This window comes from Camellia sinensis, chromosome 7, assembly GCF_055761805.1.
Source record: "Camellia sinensis isolate YWXY chromosome 7, ASM5576180v1, whole genome shotgun sequence".
In the NCBI taxonomy this organism is placed as follows: domain Eukaryota; kingdom Viridiplantae; phylum Streptophyta; class Magnoliopsida; order Ericales; family Theaceae; genus Camellia; species Camellia sinensis.
The window spans coordinates 192,396,095-192,420,752 of record NC_138967.1 but is presented as its reverse complement, the minus strand read 5'-3'; the positions used below and the strand labels follow the sequence as shown (position 1 = coordinate 192,420,752).

At 35.7% G+C, this 24,658-nt stretch overlaps 2 protein-coding genes and 1 long non-coding RNA gene across 3 annotated transcripts; 1 reads left to right on the top strand and 2 right to left on the bottom strand.

The window, feature by feature from the left end:
• Positions 1-4,047: 4,047 nt before the first annotated feature.
• Positions 4,048-7,711, bottom strand: LOC114307362 (uncharacterized). The gene is made up of 3 exons (XM_028252768.2): positions 7,502-7,711; positions 5,971-6,038; positions 4,048-5,574 (listed from the first exon to the last, which is right to left on the bottom strand). The coding sequence occupies exons 1-3, from the start codon at positions 7,599-7,601 to the stop codon at positions 4,684-4,686; spliced, it is 1,059 nt and encodes a 352-aa protein (XP_028108569.2). The 5' UTR covers positions 7,602-7,711; the 3' UTR covers positions 4,048-4,683.
• Positions 7,712-14,697: 6,986 nt separating this feature from the next.
• Positions 14,698-16,410, top strand: LOC145794884 (uncharacterized). Its single transcript, XR_014334851.1, has 3 exons — positions 14,698-15,972; positions 16,077-16,204; positions 16,290-16,410. It is a non-coding gene; the product is annotated as an uncharacterized LOC145794884 (long non-coding RNA).
• An 878-nt stretch (positions 16,411-17,288) lies between these two features.
• On the bottom strand, positions 17,289-19,049 carry LOC145796416 (uncharacterized). Its single transcript, XM_082881520.1, has 3 exons — positions 18,908-19,049; positions 18,669-18,797; positions 17,289-18,031 (listed from the first exon to the last, which is right to left on the bottom strand). Exons 1-3 carry the CDS (start codon positions 19,047-19,049, stop codon positions 17,289-17,291), a joined length of 1,014 nt encoding a protein of 337 aa, XP_082737646.1.
• Between the last annotated feature and the right edge of the window lie 5,609 nt (positions 19,050-24,658).

Genomic DNA, 24,658 nt, shown 5'->3' with positions numbered 1-24,658 from the left:
AACATTGTCTCAACCACTAGCCTTGTGCATCTGTAGTTCTCAATAAATTTGTTAGTCATGAGAGGAAGAAGGGTGTTTGAGATCAATCCTCAACACCCAATCATTAACACCTTGAATGTATGGCGATTTGGTCAATAATTAGAAAATTTCCATTTTCATTATTCGTTATACCAATATAACCCTAGCTAATTGCAAGCTCTCTCTCTCTTTTCTTTTCTTTTTTTCTTTTTTTCACTTTCTATTTGTGAATGATACAGGCTGCATTCAAGAGTGACCCAAATGATGAAGAAGCTTTGAGAGCTATTGATCTTTTGTATGACGCAGCTTTAATTTCTAGTGGTTCCATTGTAAGTGACTTATTCTGTATCTTTTATATTATATTTCTACATCAGATTTGCATTAAGTAGTTATGAATTTAGTGGGAACAGCCTTTTCGGGAATTTCTCTGGAAAAGGCCAGAGAATTTCTTTGGAAAAGGCCAGAGAAATTCCCATAATTTGCTTGACACCAAGAGTGAAGGCAAACAAAGCATGCTACTCAGGTGTCTGACCATCCTTGAAATTTCTCTGGCTGTATGAAATTCCTTTGGTTGTGATCACTATGTGAATTTTCTCTGTGCTCTCTCTCAAATTCTCTTATTTTTTTGGAACTACAACCATCTCTCAGTAGATTTGGCCCTTTATTTATTTATTTAATATATCATTTTTTATATCACTTTTTTGGTAGCAAATGGATTCTGAAAATAGTGTGAATATGCAATCTTCAAGTGGTGGAGATGAAGAGTATGATTCATGGACCGAGTCAATCTTTTCTTTCTTGAACCACAGTTTTGGCTCCATCTCCAACCACCCACAATCGCCTCCTCCACAACCACCACCACTTCTCTTCCACCACCAACAACCCACTTTGTTTGACTCTCAAGCACACAATCTCAGGCCTTTTTTCTTTTTTAAATCCAGAGAAATTCTTGTGAATTGTGAAAACCAGAGAAATTCTCTGAAAATCCAGAGAAAATCTCGACTGGAATCCAAAGAATTTCTCTGGATCAAATTTTCTCTGGAGAGAAATTCTCTGGACCGAATTTTCTCTGGGTTGGAATTTCTCAGGACTGAAATTTCTCTGGACCATAATTTATCTGGATCAAATTGAGGGACCTTAGACATTATGAAAATATTAGAAGTCTTTTATACTATAAAGTCTTAATACCAGGGACCCTAAAAAAAAATCCCCTAAAAATTGTAGTGACTAAATTAATTTATTTCATCTTGAAAATTTTATATGTTATGGATTAAAACACGTTAGAATAACAGGTTTTGATTTTAGCTTTAAAATTTTAAAAAGCATTTATCCATTTAACATTTTAAAAAAGAAAAGAAAATAAGAAATATAATTTTTTTTATCTAAATGTGTTGATAAAATCAACATATAAAATAATTAAAAATATTTTATTTATTTATTAAATAAGAAGGTTTTTTTTTTTTTTTAAGAAAGGTATTAAATAGTAAGGTTGAAAAAATAAATATAAACATTTAATATCAGTTTACTATTAGGGTGTGTTTGTTTGAACGGACTGGATAAGAGGGGATTATAATCCATCGGACTATTAGTCCTGGGATACATTGTCCTCGGGCTATTTGATTGGACTGGATTTATATCCTATTTTTGTTTAGTCATGGGATTAGATGTCTAGATTGGACTATTTTTAGTTATCCAATGCTTGTTTGGGATATTATGGAGAAGGATAAATACTCAAATAACTATTTTATCCTTTTTAATTATTTACTAAGTAATAACAATATTAAACATAGCTTCAATATTTTAATTATTTTTAGCTAGATTAAATAAAAAAAAATTATTTTATTTTTTGCACAATTAAATAAATTTATTTTTAAAAAATTAAATAAATTAAATATCAATAAAAATATATGTTATTTTTTTAATTAAAATTTTAAATAAATTTATTTTAACTAATAATAATAATTTCATAATGAAATAAAATAAAACATCTATTAAAATTTAAATAATGAAATTAAATAAAATATAAACAAAATTTTAAAATAAAACATTAATAAAATATCTATAAAAAATTATTTTAAAAAATTAAATAAATAAAACAAAAATAAAAATTAAATAAAATTATTTATATTTTTAAATTGAAACATTTAAATTTTATTGAATTTTACTAAATATAATACATAATTAAATGCCAGAAGGTAAAAATGTAATTTTAATAGCTAATCTCATGGGATGAGTTATCTCATGGTTTCTATCCCACCCCCCATGGGATAGCATAGTCCCACAAATATGAGATTAATAGTTCGTAGGAATTATTAGTCCGGACTAAAAAATTCATACCAAATAACGGACCATTAACCCATCCGAACTAATAGTCCAATCCCATTGTGTTACCTTTCAAAAACAAACATACTCTTAGGGGTTGTTTGGGGTGTCCTAAATAAGTGCACTTTTTTTCTTTTTAGACTAAAAAGTTGAGGTTGAAAATATGAATGTTTGGATTAACTTTTTGACTTTTTGTGAAAAAATATGTATTAAAAAATTGTATAAATTAATGTGTAGGGTAAAATTAGTATTGGGAGTTGTGCAGTCGTAATTGTTGACTTTTAATGAATAGTGATAGCTTTTTAACTTTTTGAGTAACTTTTTGACTTTTTGACTTTTTAAAACTTTCCAAACTTAGCCTTAAAGGGTATATATAAAGTGTTAAAAATTTAAATTAAAATTAAAAAGCTATGGATAAAGTGATGACGCGCATTGCTTAGTAGCGAAGTAGTGTATATTTACAGAATTCCCGCTAGAAACTTGGGTCATTTTTTTGATAAATTATACTAAGTTCCAGAATTTTAGAATAATTACATTGAACCTTACAAATTTAACATAATTATATTATATTTATTTAAAAATTTAATTACACAACACTTTAATTGCTATACTTTCATCAATTATTCACTAGTCATATAAAGAAATAAAAAATAATAGTATCATATCTTTTATTCTAGAATATGTATTTTATCATTGAGTATTATGTATTTATTTACCATTTGTATTAATTTCATTAGTATTGGTTAGACTAAAAAGATCTTCATAATTATGCTAAATTTTATATGTTATATATAAATTTTAATATGTAAATAATTTTTGATAATTCAATATTCGACTCACTAATCTGAATAATATGTGAAATCAACCCACCATTCACTAATCAATGTAATTCACTTCTTTTTTTTCCTTTTTTTTTTTTTGAGTAATAAAAGTAAACATTTACTTTTAATTGATTAAAAACACATTTTTAAACTTTAAAAGGCATCCCACATGCTCATACGTATTCATGGTTGTCAATTAAAAAAAAGTTGATATATTTTTTATAAGATAAAAAAAATTAGTGTATTTAGAATAATTTTTGTTAGTTAAATAGATATACCAACCAAAAAAAAATCATTAATGTATATGATGGAATATTTTAATTTTTTTAATTAAAATGTAGACTGCCAAACATGATCTAACTATAAGAGAAAAAATCTGAAAAGCATTTAAAATCTGATCCAACCAATCACTTGGTTTCTTGTTCCTTGGGGTAACTTGATTCTTTATTTTTCTTTCATAAGGGTGCAAGAAAAAAGGTTACCCGAAAGTCAGATTATTCCTTCCTTTAGCTTCACAAACTTTTGAAAGAAAAAAGGTATCATAATTGATTCTTGCTACTTATTTTTATTTGGAGGGTGTGTTGTAATCAACTCAATTAAATTTTGTTTAAAATCAGAGCAAACTAAACCAATTAGGTTGAAATATAATTTTAGGAGTCGACAAAATTTCAAATGAACAAATTGGTAGATCGAAATTTCAAATTAACGATCTTACTAACAATTGACCAATTTCCGTTAATATTTCAATGATTGAAATCCCGACTCCCCACATTTATTCGTAAATTTAAATACAAACAAGGTGTTCTAACTATGGATACGAACAAATATGAGAATCGGGAAAACACAATCAAATATGTTCTTAAAATTGGCTTGCAACATAAAATGGTTTTGCAAGATGATGCACACTTGTGATCCTTCTTATTCCACACAAACTCAAAACACTTTAAAACTCAAATACACGAGAAATTTTCAGACCGATTTCAAAAATTTCCCAGAAACATTCAACATTTTCCTACATTTCATACCAACAACCTGGAGACTCAAACCTCAACAAAACATTATCCAAACTACATTGCTTTGGCTACAATACTTGTCTTGTTCATATCCGTGAATCATAGATCAAAGACAACATATTAGACGATTCAAAGCAAAAAATGGTTACACAAACAGGGTTGGGGAATTCCTTCTCAACCCAAAGCATCATTGCGAAAACTGATGTGTTCCGCCTAGCAGCCTACATTGGCTGTAGAGCATTAAGTCATATATAATTGACTTTTTTAGTACCCTTGTCAACATCATTTACCTCATACGAACAATATCCGGATATAAAACTGAACCTGAAAAGGGTCCCAATCGTGTCAATGAACGTAAAATTTTACAGACTGAATCATGGAAGCCCTCGAAGTTCCAAGCTTTTCAGCTACTGAAGCACTAGTAACTGGCTTGCTGCAATGTCTAACTTCTCCGCAGAAGTGTATCCATATCACGAGAGTCTAACCAGAGAGTGTTACCTCAACATTATTCATTCATCACTGTCACTAATTTCAAAAACTATACTTCTAACAAAGGAACTAGATTTGGGCACTGATAACTTTCGATCTCCGAATCTACAGAGACCCGTTGCAGATTTTACAGATCTCCCGAGATTATTTGAGGCCACAACAAGACGATTTCCAACTCCAGTTCTCTTAACTATATTCCTTGAGGTTTTGGAACTAAGATCAGTAGACAACGGAAAAGGCAACACTCTTGGAGGAGTCTTGGGCGTAAACTGTGAAATTCCACTAACTTTTGACGTCGAGCAATTACTATCTGTTCTAGTCGTCAATTGCTTTTTACGTTGACTTTGGTTTGCTCTAGATGTAAAATTGGACCTTAAACTCACCTCCTCGTAATCAGAAAAGTATTTCTTGATGATGCCTGAAACGGATAACGATTCTGATAATGTCTCGCTATGGTTCTCCAATATTGCACTCAATTCCCTCTCTTCAGCAGTGTCACCTCCATTTCTACTAAGGCAGCCCTTCTCGAGCCCTTTCACTGTACAATGTAGAGAGCAATTTTCCGTTACCCTCTTCCTTTTCTTCGAACGGTGGGCGTTTGCTAGAATCGCTTGGAGTGCAACTTTCGCGTATGGAATTCTTTTAATCCCATTTTTCTTTCTTTTGCAGTTCACATGATTCTTGTTCGCACTTGACACCGGGATTTTAGGTTCAAGAGAATCAGTAACCTTTATACTATTAGAAGTTCTATCTCTGATTTCTGCAACAACACATTCTGATAAACCTGACTCATTAGAATCACTCCAAGGATGTGCTTCCGCGTGAATAAACCATGTTCCTCTTAAACCCTGGAAAGCATGCTTCATTGGCAACGAGTCAGGAAGGTGGTAGAAGCATGACCTTTGCTTCACCTGCCAGAGGCAACAAGAAGGAAGAGTGCTCAATTTGAAGCATGAGTGGCATTGAAAGCATATTAGATAACTCACGCTCTGTTTATTTCAGTGGAAAACATTTCACTTTTTATACGGAAAACTTTTGAAACTAATGTGCTAGTGGTGGAGGAGGTGGCAACGGTGTTGGGATGGTGGCATTGGTAAGACTTTACGTTGGAAAATGTTTTTTCTTTTAAAAGTGAGAAACATTTCCCACCCAAATATGCTTGTTTGATGTTGACTTTCATTTTCTGTCATACTAAACGATAGAAAATGAGGAAACCACTTTTCAAAATATGTTTTCTGTTGAAACAAACAGAGTGCCAGGTACATTATTGGTACTCAAGAAAAGGAAGTAACAATCTAATAACATACCATTAATCCATTTACCCTGATCGCTCCAAGTTTAGGGAAGCAAATCAAGTGTGCTCTCTCAAGGTCTCCTACAAAACAATGGTCGAGCAGATTACTTACCACTTATCACAACATAATTCAGCAAGCAGAGCGTTACTTGTTGTGGTGTTTATGAACTCTTCACAACTTCGTTAACTAGAATTAAGGGAAAGCACGCACTTAAACAGAAAACAAAACACAACCAAACAAGACCCTTAAAGACCACACACAAACACCCTGGCACAATGGGGAAAAATGAAAAACACCGATTTTGGTCATCATTTTAGATACAGAAACCTTGACAAGTGACAACCCAGAAAAGTTCATGCAATGCTTCGAGGTTTTACAAAACCAAATGGAAAAGAGAAGCACCAAGGCAACAACCCATATCACCAAATGTCATAAATAACTGATTTTCACCAATATGTGACACACACACAAAGATGGGGAGGCAACAGAAACTATAATGAAGGAAAAGCACTTAAACAGAATACAAAAACACAACCAAACAGGCCCTTAAAGCCCACACTAACACACTGACACAAAGGGGAAAAAAAAAATCAAACATCCATTTTGGTCATCATTTTATACAAAGAAACCTTGACAACCCAAAAAATTTAATGTTATGCTTCGTGGTTTTACAAAACCAATTGAATAATAGCAGCACCAAGCCAACAACCCATATCACCATATGTCTTAAAGAACTGATTTTTCACAATATGCACACACACGCACACAAAGAGGGGCACGCAACGGAAAACCAAAGCACAACCAACACCAAACAGGCCCTTAAAGACCGCACAAATACACTGATCATCGTTTTAGAAGCATAAATCCAACAACCCATCTCACCAAATGTCATAAAGAACTGATTTTTCACAAATACACACACATACACAAAGATGGGCAGGCAACAGAAACTGGAATGGAAGGAAATCACTTACTCGAACAGAAAACAAAAACACAACCACAACCAAAACCAAACAGGCCGTTAAAGACCACACACAAACACACTGACACAAAGGGGGGAAATCAAACACCCACTGTGATAATCAATTTAGACACAGAAACCTTTGACTAGCCAGAATAATTCTTGCTATGCTTCGTTGGTTTTACAAAACACAACGAAAAATAGAAGCATAAATCCAAGAACCCATATCATCAAATGTCATAAAGAACTGATTTTTCACAAATACACACACAAAGATGGGCAGGCAACAGAACTGGAATGGAGGGAAATCACTTACTCAGACAGAAAACAAAAGCACAGCCAAAACCAAACAGGCCTTAAAGACCGCACACACAGAGGAGAAAAAAATCAAACACCCATTGCCACTGAGATCATCAATTTACATACAGAAATTTTGAGAACCCAGAACAGTTCATGCTATGCTTTGTTGATTTTAGAAAACACAACGAAAAATAGAAGCATAAATCCAACAACCCAAATCACCGAATGTCATAAAGAATTGTTTTTTCACAACATATAACAGAGCGAAGGGCAAACACCTACTCTTGAAATCTCGAGCTGTAATTTCTGGTGAGACATCGAAGGCAATGCGAGTGTCCAAATTAGTATCGGTGAACACTGGCACTTTAGCTCTCGAAGCCATCGGAGATCGCCGATTGGAATTCCAAAAGCTCGGTCATTTTCTTGATCGCATGTAAATGACACGGCTCCCCGCGCCCACAGTGGCCTTGATCTTAGCCGTCCATTTCCTCTTTTGATCCCAACCATGTATTTCAATTTATTTACTATCAAACTTGTTTTGAAAATTTCAATTTTATGAATTTAATAATAAATTAATCAAAATGATTCATTTTTTTAAGGCCAAGTTTGGGAAAATTAAATAAGTGCACTTTTTGACTTTTTATGAAATATGGGTTGGGTTTGGGTTTGGGTTGGGTTTGAAGTGATGTGTTAGAGAGGTGATGATGATGTGATTTAAATAGGATAGTGACTTTTTGACTTTTTGAATTTTTTAAGAGTTGTCAAACTTGGCCTAAATGTATTGAAAGCACAATATGTTTTTAATTCAATATTTTCAAAAGGGCCATTTTTTGATAAATCCTATTTATAACTGTTTTGTTCCATAAAACCCAAACTATTTCTGAATATTCCATTAGGTCCATTAATTGTTAAAGGACGAAATAACCCTCTCCGCCTCTCCCGCGTGAAACCGATTCTGCAAAAACCCATTCCTATTCGAAATATTCAATCCACAAAATTTCCAAAACAAAAACTCAATCCACGAAACGATACTGATATTGCCTCCAGTAACCCTAGATTTACATCGCCTCACCAACGTCCTCGTCGTCCACCGTCAACCATTGACCCCAGATTCCTCTTCGTCTCACCACTGCGAAGCTTCACATCGGAAGGAGGGTGCTTCGTCGTTCGAAGATTCTTGTCGTCCCATTGAGTTTATTTTATCCACTGAGTGTGATCCATACCCACCAACCATGACGAACAAAAGTAAGGAATACCATTCCACCTTCTGCTTTTCAATCATAATGTCATCATTGATGTATACATATACCTTCTGGTTTTCGGATTTGAATTTGTAAACATAGATGTTTTGGAATTAATTTTGTAAAAATAGATGATGTGAACATTCACATTAGTGTTGATTACTGGCTAAACTTACAGTAGTAGACACTGATGTGAACATTCACATCAGTGTATGATGATGTGAATGTTCATATTACTATCACTGTTGATATTGTTCATTTTTTATGTCCACAGAACCCCCAAACTTCACTCAACAATGTGATGGAATGTGATGTAAATATTCACAGTGTGACATCAATGTTAGACTTGTTTGTGTTGTTGGGTGTTGTTTGGTGCAGTTGGTTCCCCCCTATGATTTTTAGCAAATTATTACATAATGTGATCACCCATGTAAACATTCACATTGCCCTTTAACTGTTGTAGTTTTCGGGATTTGTTTTTGCACACATGAATGATCTCAACATTCACATTACTATTGATTACTGGGTAAACTTAGAGTAGTACACACTGATGTTAATGTCAGAACCCCCAAACTTCACTCAACATTGTGATGGAGTATGATATAAACATTCACATTGTGACATCAATGCCCAAGTTGTTTGTGTTATTGGGTGTAGTTTGGCGCTGTTGGTTCCCCCCTTTGATTTTTAGCAAATTATAACATAATGTGATCACCCATGTAAGCATTCATATTGCCCAGTAACTGTTGTCGTGTTCGAAATTTATTTCTCAAACATAGATGATGTGAGCATTCACATTAGTATTGAGTACTGGGTAAACTTAGAGTAGTATTAATGTCAGAACCCCCAAACTTCACTCAACAGTTGTCACGTCCTCAAAAAAAACAACATTAAACCCACCAATAAAGACATACATTGATATGTAAAAGTTCCACATTCTTTCATTTATCAGAATTTCATTACAAAAAGTATTACATGTTAACGACAAAAGCAAATGCCCTAAAGGCTTACAGCTTTCCAAGTTAACACTTGGTTACAACAAAAGAGTACTAACTCATTTACACATTAAGCCCTTGGCTTGAATTTACATGTAATACATCAAAAATAAAACGACAAGGCGTGTCCGCCTCTAGCCTCCCAAGCTACGTCCTTGGAGGTGGCATGCTACCTGTACCTGAAAATGATATTCCCATATAGGGTGAGCCACAGCACAGTAGAAACATACTAAACCAAATATGAACAATGACTAAAAGATTAGCAGTTGATAGATGGTCAACACTGATACTTTCCCTTATCACACTTTACATTTTCATCACATACAAGTCCATATTACAACTCATTTTCCAATTCCTTTCAATTCTCAATTTGCAACTATGGCCCAGAACTTGGCCAAGTAACTCATATGAGACAATGACTCATATCAAACATTTCCCATTTCATATTAGATAAGCATACTAGCTATATCACACAACAACAGATAAGCATACAAGCTATATCATCACTTCCACAGATATGCATATGAGCACTATCACACTTCCAATGACAAGCATATGAGCTCTGTCAATACATCACTAGATAAGAATATGAGCTCTATCTATGGAGTCCATCCCCTATCTCCTCCCAACACATCCGGTTTAGAGGTCCATCCCCTATCTTCCCCTAAACCGTGGAGTACATCCTCTATCTCCTCCAACACAACACAATGCATATAAACAATAATTATACACATCATCACACAACACATAAATTTAACGTGTTCTTTCAATCATCCTACTCAATGATTCATTCCAGTGATTAGTTTTCATTTGCCTAATCATTATGCATTGTCTACAACAATTACGACTATTCTCCACCGATAGCCCAAAGCAGTTATTTCTATATAGAAGATAAATGCAACAAATGGATATAAAATCAACATTTCAATTCGGTGAGTGATAAATAATTCAACTACACCCTTTTTCCCATACATTCCCAATCTCAACAATTCCATTTCATTTTCTCATTTCTCACAATTAATTATCCCAATTAATCAAACAATGTAATTAGGTCATTTTACATAATTAACATTTCAACCCTTAGGTCCCATTTTCATCAATGATTCAACATTAATTCCATTTCTCTATGCCAAATATGCATCTAGGTTTATTATAAATAAAACCCCAACTTTTGTAAAAATAACACAAAAGCCCTAAACTTTCACAAACTTACCAAACCAACCCCAACATTTCAAAATACTAAAATTTAAAGACAAAATCCATAGAGAGGAGTAGGATATCCCTACCTCAAAGTTTGAGCTCCAAAGGAGATGAAGACCAAAATCAAAATGCTCCAAAGACCAAGATTCTCGGATGAAAATGACGCCCTCGACGATCAACACGACTTTTACAAAGGCCGAAGGTGAGGAACTCACCCTAGCTAGATCAAAATCTAGAGAGAAGGCAAGATTTTAGAGAGAGGAGCTCTCAAAATGGCTTTTAGAAAAAGTAGGAGAGAGAAAGAAAAGCAAAAAGTGATTTGAAATCACCCAGCGGATAACTCATATACGCATGACCCGCTCGAGCGGAGAACACGACGCTCGAGCGCCAAGAACAAAAATCTGGACACGCTCGAGCGCAATAAGGCCCGCTCGAGCGCCAAGACACAAGAATAAAGCACTTCCGCTCAAGCGTGAAAACCAGTCCGCTTGAGCGTGGATTTCCCCCTCCCAAAACTTATACTCTGGAAGTACTACCCGCTCGAGCGGCCACCGACCCGCTCGAGCGCCACCGCTCGAGCGTAAACAAACCCGCTCGAGCGCAAAAATCACATTTGCAGAAGTTTTGCAGAGACACGAAATACTGGAAGTGTGTAATCCCCGCTCGAGCGCAATAATACCCGCTCGAGCGGACAGGCCAAAATCTGGGCAACTAGTTTTGGTTTCTAAACTCAACCAACCTATAACAGGCCTGCCCAACACATCCCATAACTCAAATACAAAGTAAGAAAGGATGCAAACAAGATAATGATCAACTACCAACATCCACGGGCACATGCCCGGATCACTGCACAACAAGGGTAAACCCGGGATCGCTATAACTGTGATGGAGTATGATGTAAACATTCACATTGTGACATCAATGCCCAAGTTGTTTGTGTTATTGGGTGTAGTTTGGCGCTGTTGGTTCCCCCCTTTGATTTTTAGCAAATTATAACATAATGTGATCACCCATGTAAACATTTACATTGCCCAGTAACTGTTGTCGTTTTCGGAATTTATTTTTCAAACATGGATGATGTGAACATTCACATTAGTATTAATTACTGTGTAAACTTATAGTACTACACACTGATGTGAACATTCACATCAATGTACAATGATGTGAATGTTCAAATTACTGTCAATGCTGGTTGTTGAATGTTGTTTGGTGCTTCGGGTTCCATCCTCTGTGTTTCAACCAATTATATGTGCTCATTTGAACACACAGGTCTTCCCCATAAAGTTGATGGCAAGCGAAAGCGAGGGAAATCCCGTTCCAAAACCAAGCCTGATCAAACAGCTGTTCCTGAAGAAGTGAACATGAAAAAAGTAAACTACCGGTCAAATATAACTGGATTGGTCAAACTGTTAAAGGATACAAAATTTACAAGTGGCCAATTGAAGTGCCTTAGAAAAACACCGTTCTGGCCATTATTTGATAGCTTGATCAGTAACGAAATCGACCTCAACCACTGCATGAAATATGATGATGTCATTGTACGTATAGTACAAACATTCAAGCAATCTAGTGGAAGGTTTTACATTGGGGATAAGAACATCCAGATTTTTAGAAGCGACGTATCACTGATTTTTGGGGTGGACTGCGGCACCAAGTTGATGGACCTCTCTTATGGTGCAAAACCAACAACCGGCATCATACACCGAATGTGCAAGGATGTTAGTCGGTTAAGTGCTGCCAAAATACGAGAAATTCTGAGGGAAGCATTGAAGGGCACTAAAAAACATGACGATGAGGAGGTCGCAAGATTAGTTTGCATGTATGCATGCGTCAAGCTATTCTTTTCTACATCCGGAGAAACAATTGGATGGGTTTTCTACTCATACATGGACCCATTAGACAAGATGATCGAGTATGATTGGGCTGAGAGCATCCGGGCAACCTTGATGGGTTCATTGGGCCAAAACTGTGGAAAACCAGGACGAGTCACCGGATGTGTGATGTTGTTAATGGTAAATCTCATAAAACTTATTCTATGTTTAATATGAACATATATGGGCTCTGGACACTCTGATGTGAATGTTCACATTTCTCAGCTTTGGTGTGGAAGTTGACAACATTGATGAAAACATTCGCATTACTGTTTCAGTAATGTACAAACATACATTAGTAGATGCTGGTGTAAACATTTACATTAACAGATATGAACATTCACATCAGTTGTACCACTCACATTACCAGATGTGAATATTCACATCAGTAACATCACTCACCATTAGCAAAATGTGAGCATTCACATAGTAATAGCACTGACATGAACAGATGTGAACATTCACATCAATAGTATCACTCACGTTAACAGATGTGAACATTCATATCGGTAACATCACCCACCATTAGCAAATGTGAACATTCACATCAGTAATAGCACTGACACTAACAGTTGTGAACATTCACGTCAGTAATATCACTCACATTAACAGTTGTGAACATTCACATCAGTAGTATCACTCAACATTAGGAAATGTGAACATTCACATCAGTAACATTACTCCACATTAGCAGATGTGAACATTCACATCAATGGATGTGAACATTCACATCAGTTTTAATTGATGTAAACATTCACATTACTGCCCTAGTGATGTACTGTGAACATTCACATTACTGCACAAGTGGTGTAAACATTCACATCAATGTTAATTCATATGAACATTCAAATTACTGATATTTGTTATTTGTTTCAGTATTGGCTGTGTGAGCATACAACAATCTTACAACCCCGCAACCCCAATGCCATTCCACGATGCGTAAAATGGGACCTCACAGCCTTACATAGCAACATGAAGTCCATAACTTTGGCTAAGCTATGTTTAAATGAGGTAGAAGTACAACCAAATATATTGTGCTTATTCACACAGTGAGACGAGGAACTATCTAACTAACATACTGTCTCGAAATGCAGGTATATGGCGGCGAGCTAATGGCATCACCAACTGAAGCGAAGATGTATCGTCATACAAAATTGAATGTGAAGCCAAAACCTGAGATTTTGGCAAGTGCAGTAGCAAAGAAAGATGAAAGCAATGAGGATCAAAGCAAAGACAGTCAACGCAGTGATGACAGGGATGCATTTTCTGTCGATGCAGTGGACCTGAATGATGTTGGACATTATATCAACCCCAGCTGTAGCACCCCCAATGCTGAGAAAGGAATCATCATAGCACAACCAACTGAGCCCGACATTGTGGAAGTACTCATAAAAGAAAACCAAAAAGCTTAGGCTCTTGTACGGCAATGGGAAGCGAAATACAAACAGTTGGAAGAATCATGGGAGTTGAGGGCAAGGGTGATTGCTGCCCTTGAAGCCAAACTATTTGACCAATCGGGCTCATCCAATGTGGACATGGACATGAAGACTTGCATGAAGTGGAAAGATACAGAAATTCAGCGGCTGACAAAGTTGGTCATCAACTTGGAATGTGAAAAAACAATACTTCAAGACCTTTTTGACGATCAGTCCGTCCACATCATCACTCAAGTTGAAGCACAAAAGGCTCATGACAGCCTTAACAAGAATCCCACTGCAGCATTGGAACACATTATCAGCCCCCCATCAAGGGTAAAGCGTATAAAGCAGAAGGTAAGGAAAGAACACAAGTTGGACGAGTTTGAATACCCCAACCTGCCTGGTCAGAAGAAAGGGAAAGAGGGAGCCGAACAGCAATCACATGCAGTCTAAATTGCACAAGATTTAGACAAACAACCACCAAAAAAACAGCCAACAAAGTCCAAGAAGTTAACCTTGAACAACAAACTGAAGGTCTGGGCTAACATGAACAAACTCAACAAGCAAAAAGTCCAAAATTTGCACAAGAACGACGGTGCTGAGTAAGTGATCTTACATATCCCCAACTGTTTTTTTTTTTCCCCATCATGTTCAGTTCACATACATACTTAATAAATTAGATCATTTCATAAATGTGCAATGTTGACATTAACATTTTCTGTAATCACAATGCACAGGTTGCTAGTGTGGCGAGGGGACTTAAAGACTAAAGATGTGTATTTTGATGACATCATACACATCATCAAGGAAGAATCAATAACCAACAACGTATGGCAACTGTAAATGTGTTCAAAACACACACACACACACACATACACACACACACTCACACACACAGAGTAAAGACACTGTAAATAATGTACTGCCACCCCTCCGGTTCTGCAGGTGATAGATGCTTATGGTGACATTCTACTTGAACTACAAGGGCTAGTTATCCCAAGTTTGGAAGATTCATCATTCATCTTTACAAGCACATGTTTGGTAACCACTAGACTTTAATTTTGATTATGTTTCAATACATGTGGATGTTCTTCTCAGCATTACATGCTTACATTGTTAACTTAAATAATAGGCAGATGTGAATGTTAACAACAACATAAAATGACCTTTGAGAAGATTCACATTGACAGATGTGAACATTAACATCATTCGCATTGAAGATTATATGCTTATTATGTTGATAAACTTAAATGATACACACATGTGAACATTCACATCAGTAATATAACTCACATTAACAGATGTGAACATTCACATCAGCAGTATTACTCACATTAACAGATGTGAACATTCACATCAGTAACATCACCCACCATTAGCAAATGGGAACATTCACATCAGTAATAGCACTGACATTAACAGATGTGAACATTCACATCAGTAGCATTACTCACACTAACAGATATGAACATTCACATCAGTAACATCACCCACCATTAGCAAATGAGAACATTCACACCAGTAATATCACTGACATTAACAGATGTGAACATTCACATCAGTAGTATCACTCACCATTAGGAAATGTGAACATTCACATCAGTAGTATCACTCACCAATACGAAATGTGTTCCATTTGATGTTAGTGAAGTGATGTGAACATTCACATCAATGTCATTCACTCACTATTACGAAATGTGAACATTCACATCAGTAACATAACTCCCCATTAGCAGATGAACATTCAAATCAGTAACACCAAACATTGATATAAATACTTGGTACATCATTGTATGCCCTTTGTGTGCAGAAAATCATGCAACAGTACCCCCCCACAAGAGGAATAAACTAATTGATGTACACATCAAGGAGTATCAAGGCCAGAGATTCTTAATCTTCCTAATACACGACAATTTTCACTGGACAATTGTTGTGTATGACGTGAAAGAGAATGTATGGAGGCATTATAACTCACTGCGCCCAAGAGAAGGCATACATGACCCACATATTGACAAAGCACAAATACTGGTAAGTGGCTGACAAAAATAATACTTGTCGTGATGTGTAATATTTGAACTTGGACGTATGCCCTATGTTGGTTAGTTCCTAATATGAAATTTCATTGTTGGCAGAGGGACTACATCACAGCTTTGGTGCACAACATTGGACCATCATCACCATTATGGACCAATTTATCAAGCCAAAATACTTTGAAAACAATCATATCAGTGGACATCTGTCCTCAGCAAGCATCAAATTCGTAAGCCTAAAATCGATTTCTACACATGTTTCACAACCATTACCCACCTAAATTTCAAAATCTAACAAGAAGTTTGCATTTTCAGGGTGGATTGTGGGCCTGCAGTTTGTTACATCATGAGGGCGCATGTATATCGTGAAGACATTGTTGCCAGCCTAGATCGCTTTGAATGGTGTCAAATAAGAGACTCATTAGTACACCTTTTCTGAACCACAGAAAGACAATGCAATGTGAAAACCTATAGGTGGGGGGTGTCGACCTATCACTGTTACCCAAATCAGTTATCCACATTTAAGACAATTTAGTTTCAATAGATTTTTCATATTGGAGCAGACTAGCTTAATTGTAAATCAAGTCTATATCACTGCTTGTACAGATATTTTTCAGTCAATATATGTATATGCATTTTCAAGCCTATTTTGCGTTGGTCATGCACATTGAGATTGTATTTTTTTATTTTTTTATTTTGGATACACATGACATGGTGTCAATGTTCACATCACAGAATGATCGTACACTTTCTTCTATTTTAAACCATACTACATGGATGTGACTATTGCTTAAAGTGTTCATGTAACACAATATGACAGGTGTGAGTATGATATTTCTTAACACAAGTCAATATTCACATCTAATAATTTGATGATGTGAATATTCACATCATAACTTCTGATTATGCGAATGGCAACAATGATGTCATGAATATTCACATCTTATGAGTTGATGATGCGAATGTTTACATTGATGTAAACATTGCTGTTAACAGTAACAACAATGTGAACATTCCCACCACAGAAATGTTTGAAAGTTGAACAATGTGAACATTCACATAATGTGATTATATTACATAAGTGTGAATGTTAACAGCATGCATTCATCCAAAACACAACCAACATAAATGTCAGATTGGTACCTTAAAAAAGTAAAAATAAAACACAAATCAAACACTAATGCATTATTATGTTTGCCAACGCAACGTAATCTTATTGCAACCCAATGTTTGCCAACACAACACAATCTTATTTCAAAAATGAATATAAGAATCCAATGTAAAATACAATGTTGAAATGAAAAAAGGTACATCTTATATCGGCTCCGTACATGATTTTCGATTATGGCTCCCCAACTTATCACATCTCCCGCACCTTATTTGCTTCAGTTTCTCACCCCTTGATGGGATCCTATTCTTCTTCGGCCTTCCGGGTGGTCTTTTCACGGTTGGCGGGTATATAGTGAAGTCTGTGGGATCAAAAGGCGGCTTCTCCACCGATGGTATAGGGAATATGGCTCCCGAATAGGCTGCACGATATGTCTCTACATGAAAGTAATGTTCTACACAATCATTGAGATTGTAGCGGCTCTTCTGAATGGCAATAACAGCATGGTCACATGGGAATCCGTTAATTTGCCATTTGAAGCAAAAACATGTACGCCTCGCAACATCAACTGTAACAGATGGTATCGAATGAACTTCAAACATATCCTCGTTGGCTTTGCTAACTTGCCAAGACTTGCTGTCATTGAACGAATCCATAAGCCTTGTTTCGAATGTCGGACAAATAATTTCATTCCATTTGTTTGCTTGGTCACGCCGTGCAGACATTTGCCGCATCAACTGAGTACGAATTGTGTCCACCATTTGAGTGATAGGAAGATTACGTGCTTCTTTAATCCAGTTATTAAATGACTTCGCCGCATTGGATGTCATCTCCCTATAACGCATGCCCCTGCACAATATATCACAAACATTGTACAATACGGAATTTAACAGGCCTGACCATTCACGTTGACAGATGTGAACGTTCATAGTACTGACATTAGTATACACTGATGTGAACATTCACATCAGGGTATAATAATGTGAATGTTCACATCTGCTACCAGGTTATAATAATGTGAATGTTCACATTATATGCTTACTACGTTGTCAACTTAAATGATAGACAGATGTGAATGTTAACAACAACAACAAAATATGACATGTGTCAACATTCAAATCTGTAATACATTGCATGACTATTTGACAAATTAACAGATGCGAACATGACATCAGTCATCATTAGCAGATGTGAACATTCACATCATTTACATTGAACATGAAACACAATTCGAAGATTGTCACCATTCTACACTGAAAATTCACATCACTACCATTCTAAACTTCAAAAATGGAACACCTTAGGAAACTATTATTACCTGAAGTATGAATTTGCCCAGTGCTCAGGTGCTAAGTCCTTGAAAAAATTATGAGCTCGTTGTTTACCCTCGTTTTTTAATTTTGCAAGCTTTTCATGGAACCCTACCACAGTTGGCTCGTAGGCACAGTCACCCAAACTACTTACTAGGTGATCCCTGAATCCATTATCAATTCCTTTCATCCGGTCTCTTAAATTGCTCTTCAAGTGTTGTAAGCAATAACCGTGATGAGCCGATGGGAACACCTTTGGCATAGCTTCTAACAGACCAAGATTACAATCTGAAATAAAAGTAATATGATGCTTCCCATCAACAACCTTCCCAAGTTCATGCAAGAACCACGACCAATTAGCCGTGGTCTCTGAATCAACAATTGCAAATGCAACAGGAAACAGACCTACAACACAACACCAATACACAACTGTTCACAATATTCCAAAGTGAATAGAAAAACAGTATAAACGAAACAGGTCATGTGAATGTTCATATGTACATTGCCCTCTTTACTATTGCTGTTTTTGGATTCAGGTTCGTAAACATCAACGATGTGAACATTCACATTGACGACCATTAATAATTCATTGTTGATTGTTGAGTCACTGACAATGTTAACATTCACAGTACTGTTCATTAATAGATCAACTAACATTAGTATACACTGATGTGAACATTCACATCAGTCTGTAATAATGTGAATGTTCACATTTCTGTCATTAGCATACAAAGATGTGAACATTCACATCAGTACATACTAATGTCAATGTTCACATTACTTATAATTTAGCAATCACTCTTTTGTCCAGACTACGCTGCTCAGAGTGAATATTGACATGAATAGACAGCTAAAAAAAAACTACTAACCATTGTTTCCGTCTTTCGCCGTTGCCGCAAGTAGCTGACCTTTGTACTTTCCTTTGAGGAATGTTCTATCCAGGAATAATAAAGGCCGACAAGCATTGAACCCAGAAATACACGCAGCGAATGACACAAAGAAGCGACAAAACTGTTGACTACTCGCATCATAGTCAATATTGACATAACTCCCTGGATTGTACCGCATCACGGCATCCGAATACCACCGTAACTGGTCAAACGATAACGAGTGATCTCCATGAATACCAGCCTTTGCTTTCTCCACACCCAACCATACGACATGGTAACTCACATCTAGCCCGTAATCCCTCTTCAAAATAGTCACCACTTCACACGGCCGAGTCAACGGCTTGTCCCTCACAATTTCAGATATGGTACTCGATACCAAATCCGAACTAACTCGCGGATTCTTCGATGTTCGGACATCCGTACCACAAGTATGCACATCACTAAACCTCTTGATGTAGAAAAAATCATTTGCTCGTTGTGCTCTACAATGTATAGCCCACAAGCACCCCCTCTCCTCCCGCATCGCACACACAACAGTAACTCTTGTTGTCTCGTTCTTCACGTATGTGAACTTAAACCCACATTGGATGGCATACTTACATAAAACGTCACGAAATTCTTGTGCACCTCCAACAAACCGTTGTCCTATATACGTAATACCATTTGCCCAAGGGGCTGACAACAACACATTCTCCTTATGGTGGCAAAATCTCCGTAGTGCATCAATTTCATCCTCAACCGCCACACGCAGCAATCCCAAACTACTTGACTGACCAATATCACCTTTCAACTCAACCACAACTTCTACATGTTGTTCCCACATTGATTTAGCAAGCAGTACCATGCTCTGAAATTCTTCCTCATTGCCCAAATCACACTTATTAATCCCAAGTAGTTTACAGAACAATGAAATAGAACCAGCAGACAACTCATCCCATTTCTCACACAAACACTCCACCAAACGAGAATAACACATTGCGCGGGCAACATTTATTACAGTTGTACTACAACCATATGTACACACCAATAGCATAAAGGTATCCATCTCCTGTAAAAACACAAAAACACAACAATGAACAGTAATGAAAATCGATATGAAAATTCACATTGTGCAAAAAATAGATGACTACGTGTACAGTTCAAGTGCTAAATCCATAATTCACAATATGAAGATGTGAACATTCACATTAATATTAACAAGATGTCAACATTAAGCAAACATCAAAGTACAATGAGAACATCAACAATCTTCACATAATATAAACAAGATGTTAATATTTACATTGACACATACACTCTGAATTATATCACACACACAGAGCCTCATTAAGCAAATATCAATTTAAAATGAGAACATCTACATTATTCACATATTCCACATTAACAAAATGTGAACATTCACATTGATATATATACTGATAATCAAATCATCCACAGAGAGCCTCATTATGCATACATCAAAGTAAAATGAGAACTACACATTTAATCAAAATCGACATGAAAATTCACATTGTGCAAAAAATAGATGACTACGTGTACAGTTCAAGTGCTAAATCCATAATTCACAATACGAAGATGTGAACATTCACATTGATATTACCAAGATGTTAACATTAAGCAAGCATCAAAGTAAAATGAGAACATTAACAATCTTCACATAATATTAACAATCTTCACAGAGCCTCATTAAGCAAACATCAATTTAAAATGAGAACATCCACATTCTTCACATATTCCACATTCACAAAATGTGAACATTCACATTGATATATATACTGATAATCAAATCATCCACAAAGAGCCTCATTACGCATGCATCAAAGTCAAATGAGAACTACACATTCTTCACATAATACGAATGAACTCCCCTCTACATAACCACGTAAAATGCATATAATTGAAAAAACAGAGCATTCAATCCATATAAATCCAAAAACAGAGCATCTGATCCATTATTTCGAATGAAACCATAAACTGAACATGTATTCATAACCAAATTGATACTAACCTTGATCATGCAATCCTACAATCGTACAGAAAGTTGAAAAAAAAACTGATTTGAACTAGTTATAATCCGGAAAATGTAACAACCGAACACCCTCCTCTTCGTCGTCTTCACTCGCAAACCACAGAACCAGACTACAACAGCAAGGATGAAACCCTAGCACAACCAATCCTTGTAACGAGCATGCAAAACATAAACGTATCTCTCAGAATTGGATTGATGATGAAAAGTGTAAAATAGAAACTGCCAAACTGCATGAGCGAAGAAACAGACACCTATTACGTATTAACACTGTACATATATATATACAGGGGCAAAATAGTCCAAGAAATTATATTAAATTAGAAAAATGGACCTTATGGAATAAAAAGAAAAGTTTATGGGACTAATTAGGTTATAATATTCTTTAGTGGACCTAATGGGTTATGACAACTCTAGAATGGATTTATCAATAAAAATCTCTTTTCAAAACAAATAACATGAATTTAGTAATTATTTTTAAAATAGTGTGGATTTGATTTTTTTCAACGGACTTTATGTTCGATAAAACGTATAACAATTAGTTTTTTGTAAAATTAATTATATTTATCATCATTGTACTTAAGAGTCAATACCAAATTGGTATGTGAAAATAATGCTTAGGTGCATTCTCAAGCTAAGTCTAAAGGTTTTGTTCTATAGTTTGAATTGAGTATTAAAGCTTTGTAATGAATTCATTATTAGGTTGATAAATAAAATTATTTATATTTATTTATTTTTTAATAATTTTTTCATAGTTATTGTTAAGTTTGTATGGTAACTTAAGGAAGACGTCAAATCCTTGTGTTCGATTAATTCTCAGTCAGACGAGTCAACATGTTAAATGTACAAATTTCACCTGAATAAAAAAAAATAAAAAATAAAAAGCTTATTAAGTTGAGCAATCCTTCAGTCTGAGAGCCGACCCTTATCACCTACTATCAACTAATACAAAAATTAAACCTCGATCATTCACTCTATTAGCTAGTTTTTAGTATTTTGAAGTTAATTACACTATTTGAAATTTTAATAAAAATGAGATTGTTGTGAAATATTTAGATGATCATCAAAAAATATATAATTAGAATTCTAATGAGTTTAAGACCAAAGTAAAAATTGAGGAAAGTTTTATCATGTGAAAAATATGGTATGCCATGTGGTAAACCACATAGTGTGTTGAATAATGGTGGTATATAGTGAATGTTTTATCACTTATAAATAGGTGAGTTTATATGATAATGAATATATAGAAAATTATATATTATGTGCCATTTTGGGAAGATTAGTAAAAAAGCAGCGTTTTCATGAATGCGAAAAAAAGCAAAGGTAGCCAAAAACGCAACAAAACCATTTGGAAAGTGATAAAAATGCAAACCTGTGAAATTATGTAACTACCCTCCATGTTAACAAATTGGGGCCTAGGGCAAAACACTTGCTAATTTCCTCCTCCTCCTTCCTGCTGCTGTGATTTCCTCATTCTCGCCACTACGCTACTCTGCAACTCCCTCCAACAACCCACGGCGTAGCCGTCACCCGCCGTCGCTGCCTATGGAATTGTCGTCCACGTCCTCACCGTCGCCGGATCTGCAGCATCAGGTAAGCCCAGAAACCCTCATCCGTTGTGGTATTTTTGCAAGTATGTACAAAACAATTTTCATGGAAAATTCATTTAAAAAACAAGGGATCAACTGGTATCTAACACTTGTATGCCAAAAAAATTGCTTCATATTTGCTTTCACTTGTCAGATCTTGCCCTCTGTGATGTTGTATTTCCAATCTTTGGGGGTCGATGTTCTATGAACACAAACAAACGACTCCATGTCTGTTTCGCTACGGAGTTCTCCCGCCGTTGCTATTAACGACTTTCTATCGATCACTATACAAATAAATGAAAAAAAATAAAATTGCATAGAGGATGGATGCTTCTGTTAAAAACATGCTTTTGTTATAATTTTTGTTTTAAAATGACAAAATCATGAATTATCATATAATTTTGTATTGATTTTATATACAATTTATCTGTTGATAATGTATAGTGTGCATGGTTACTAGGCAAATATGTGCGACTACAAATTTTTGTATGTACAATTTGCATATATTTTTTGGTTTAAAACAATCACAATAATTGAATCATATAGAATTTGAAAATATTAGGCGATGACTGAATATTTGAAGAGACCAAAATAATTTTAGAAACTCCCGTGCCAAGATATATATATATAAATATATAAATATATATTATGCATGCATAAAAGATAGGATAAGAGGATGGCAAAATTTGAATTACCCAGACAATAGGGGAATATTTTTTAGCAAAGACATTTTGATTGGTGAGGCATTGATCAACCTATGGGCCTGAGACAAAGAGAATTGCAGCTTGAAATGGACATGACTGATACAACAACTGTGTAGAAGATACATTCAGCCTCTTTTGTAACTGAACATTAGGTAAAAAAAAAAAAAAAAAACTAACTCATCAACCAAAGAAGGCAAACAATAATCTAATTTGTACAAACTATATTAGTTAAATGTCATTAAAAAAAAAATGTCCAATACATGAGATTCTTGTTTTGTATTGACTTAGTTCATATAGTTTTAATTCTATCAATTTTACTTTTTAATTCTTCACACTACATCAAATTAGTTCAATTTATAACGTGTTCAAAAAAAAAAAAAAAAAAGATTATAGAGATGGCGTCCTCCATGTCAACTGTCACTTCATCATGGCCACCGAGGGAATGTGCACGTGGCATTGGACATTACGTTGTCAAAATATCCAGATCTGCCAATAACCCTAGTCGTACGATGCGTCTGTGTTGCCCCTCTTTTATGTAGTTAGTCATGTGGTTGTTCATTTGTCGTTATGTCGCATAACATGCAGTCTAACTATCTATTTCACTTTTGTACGGCAACGATTGTAGCGATTCCAGTTTTGCCACTTTGCTGAGTATGTCGAGGATCGAGCTGCCCGGTCAGCTCGCGGGGGTCCAGGGGACAGTGCCCCTTGGCAGGTCCAAGGGCAGTGCCTTGGCGGGGATCGAGCTGTCCGGTTAGCTCGCGGAGGTCCAGAGGGCAGCGCCCCTTGGCGGGTCCTAGGGCAGCGCCTTAGCGGGGTTGAGAGGCAACACTCCCGAATAAAAAATGCAAAATGCATTAGAAGTTGCTTGTCCGCTCGAGCGGCTGTTTATGCGCTCGAGCGAAGAATGTTTGGTTTCAGAAGTTTGACATGTCTGCAAAAGTACTGGGAAAGTGTATTTGACGCTTGAGCGGGGCTTTCCACGCTCGGCGAACCATGTTATATCAGTTCGTGAATATGATATTTCAGATCATTTTTGTATATATCTCTCTCTCTA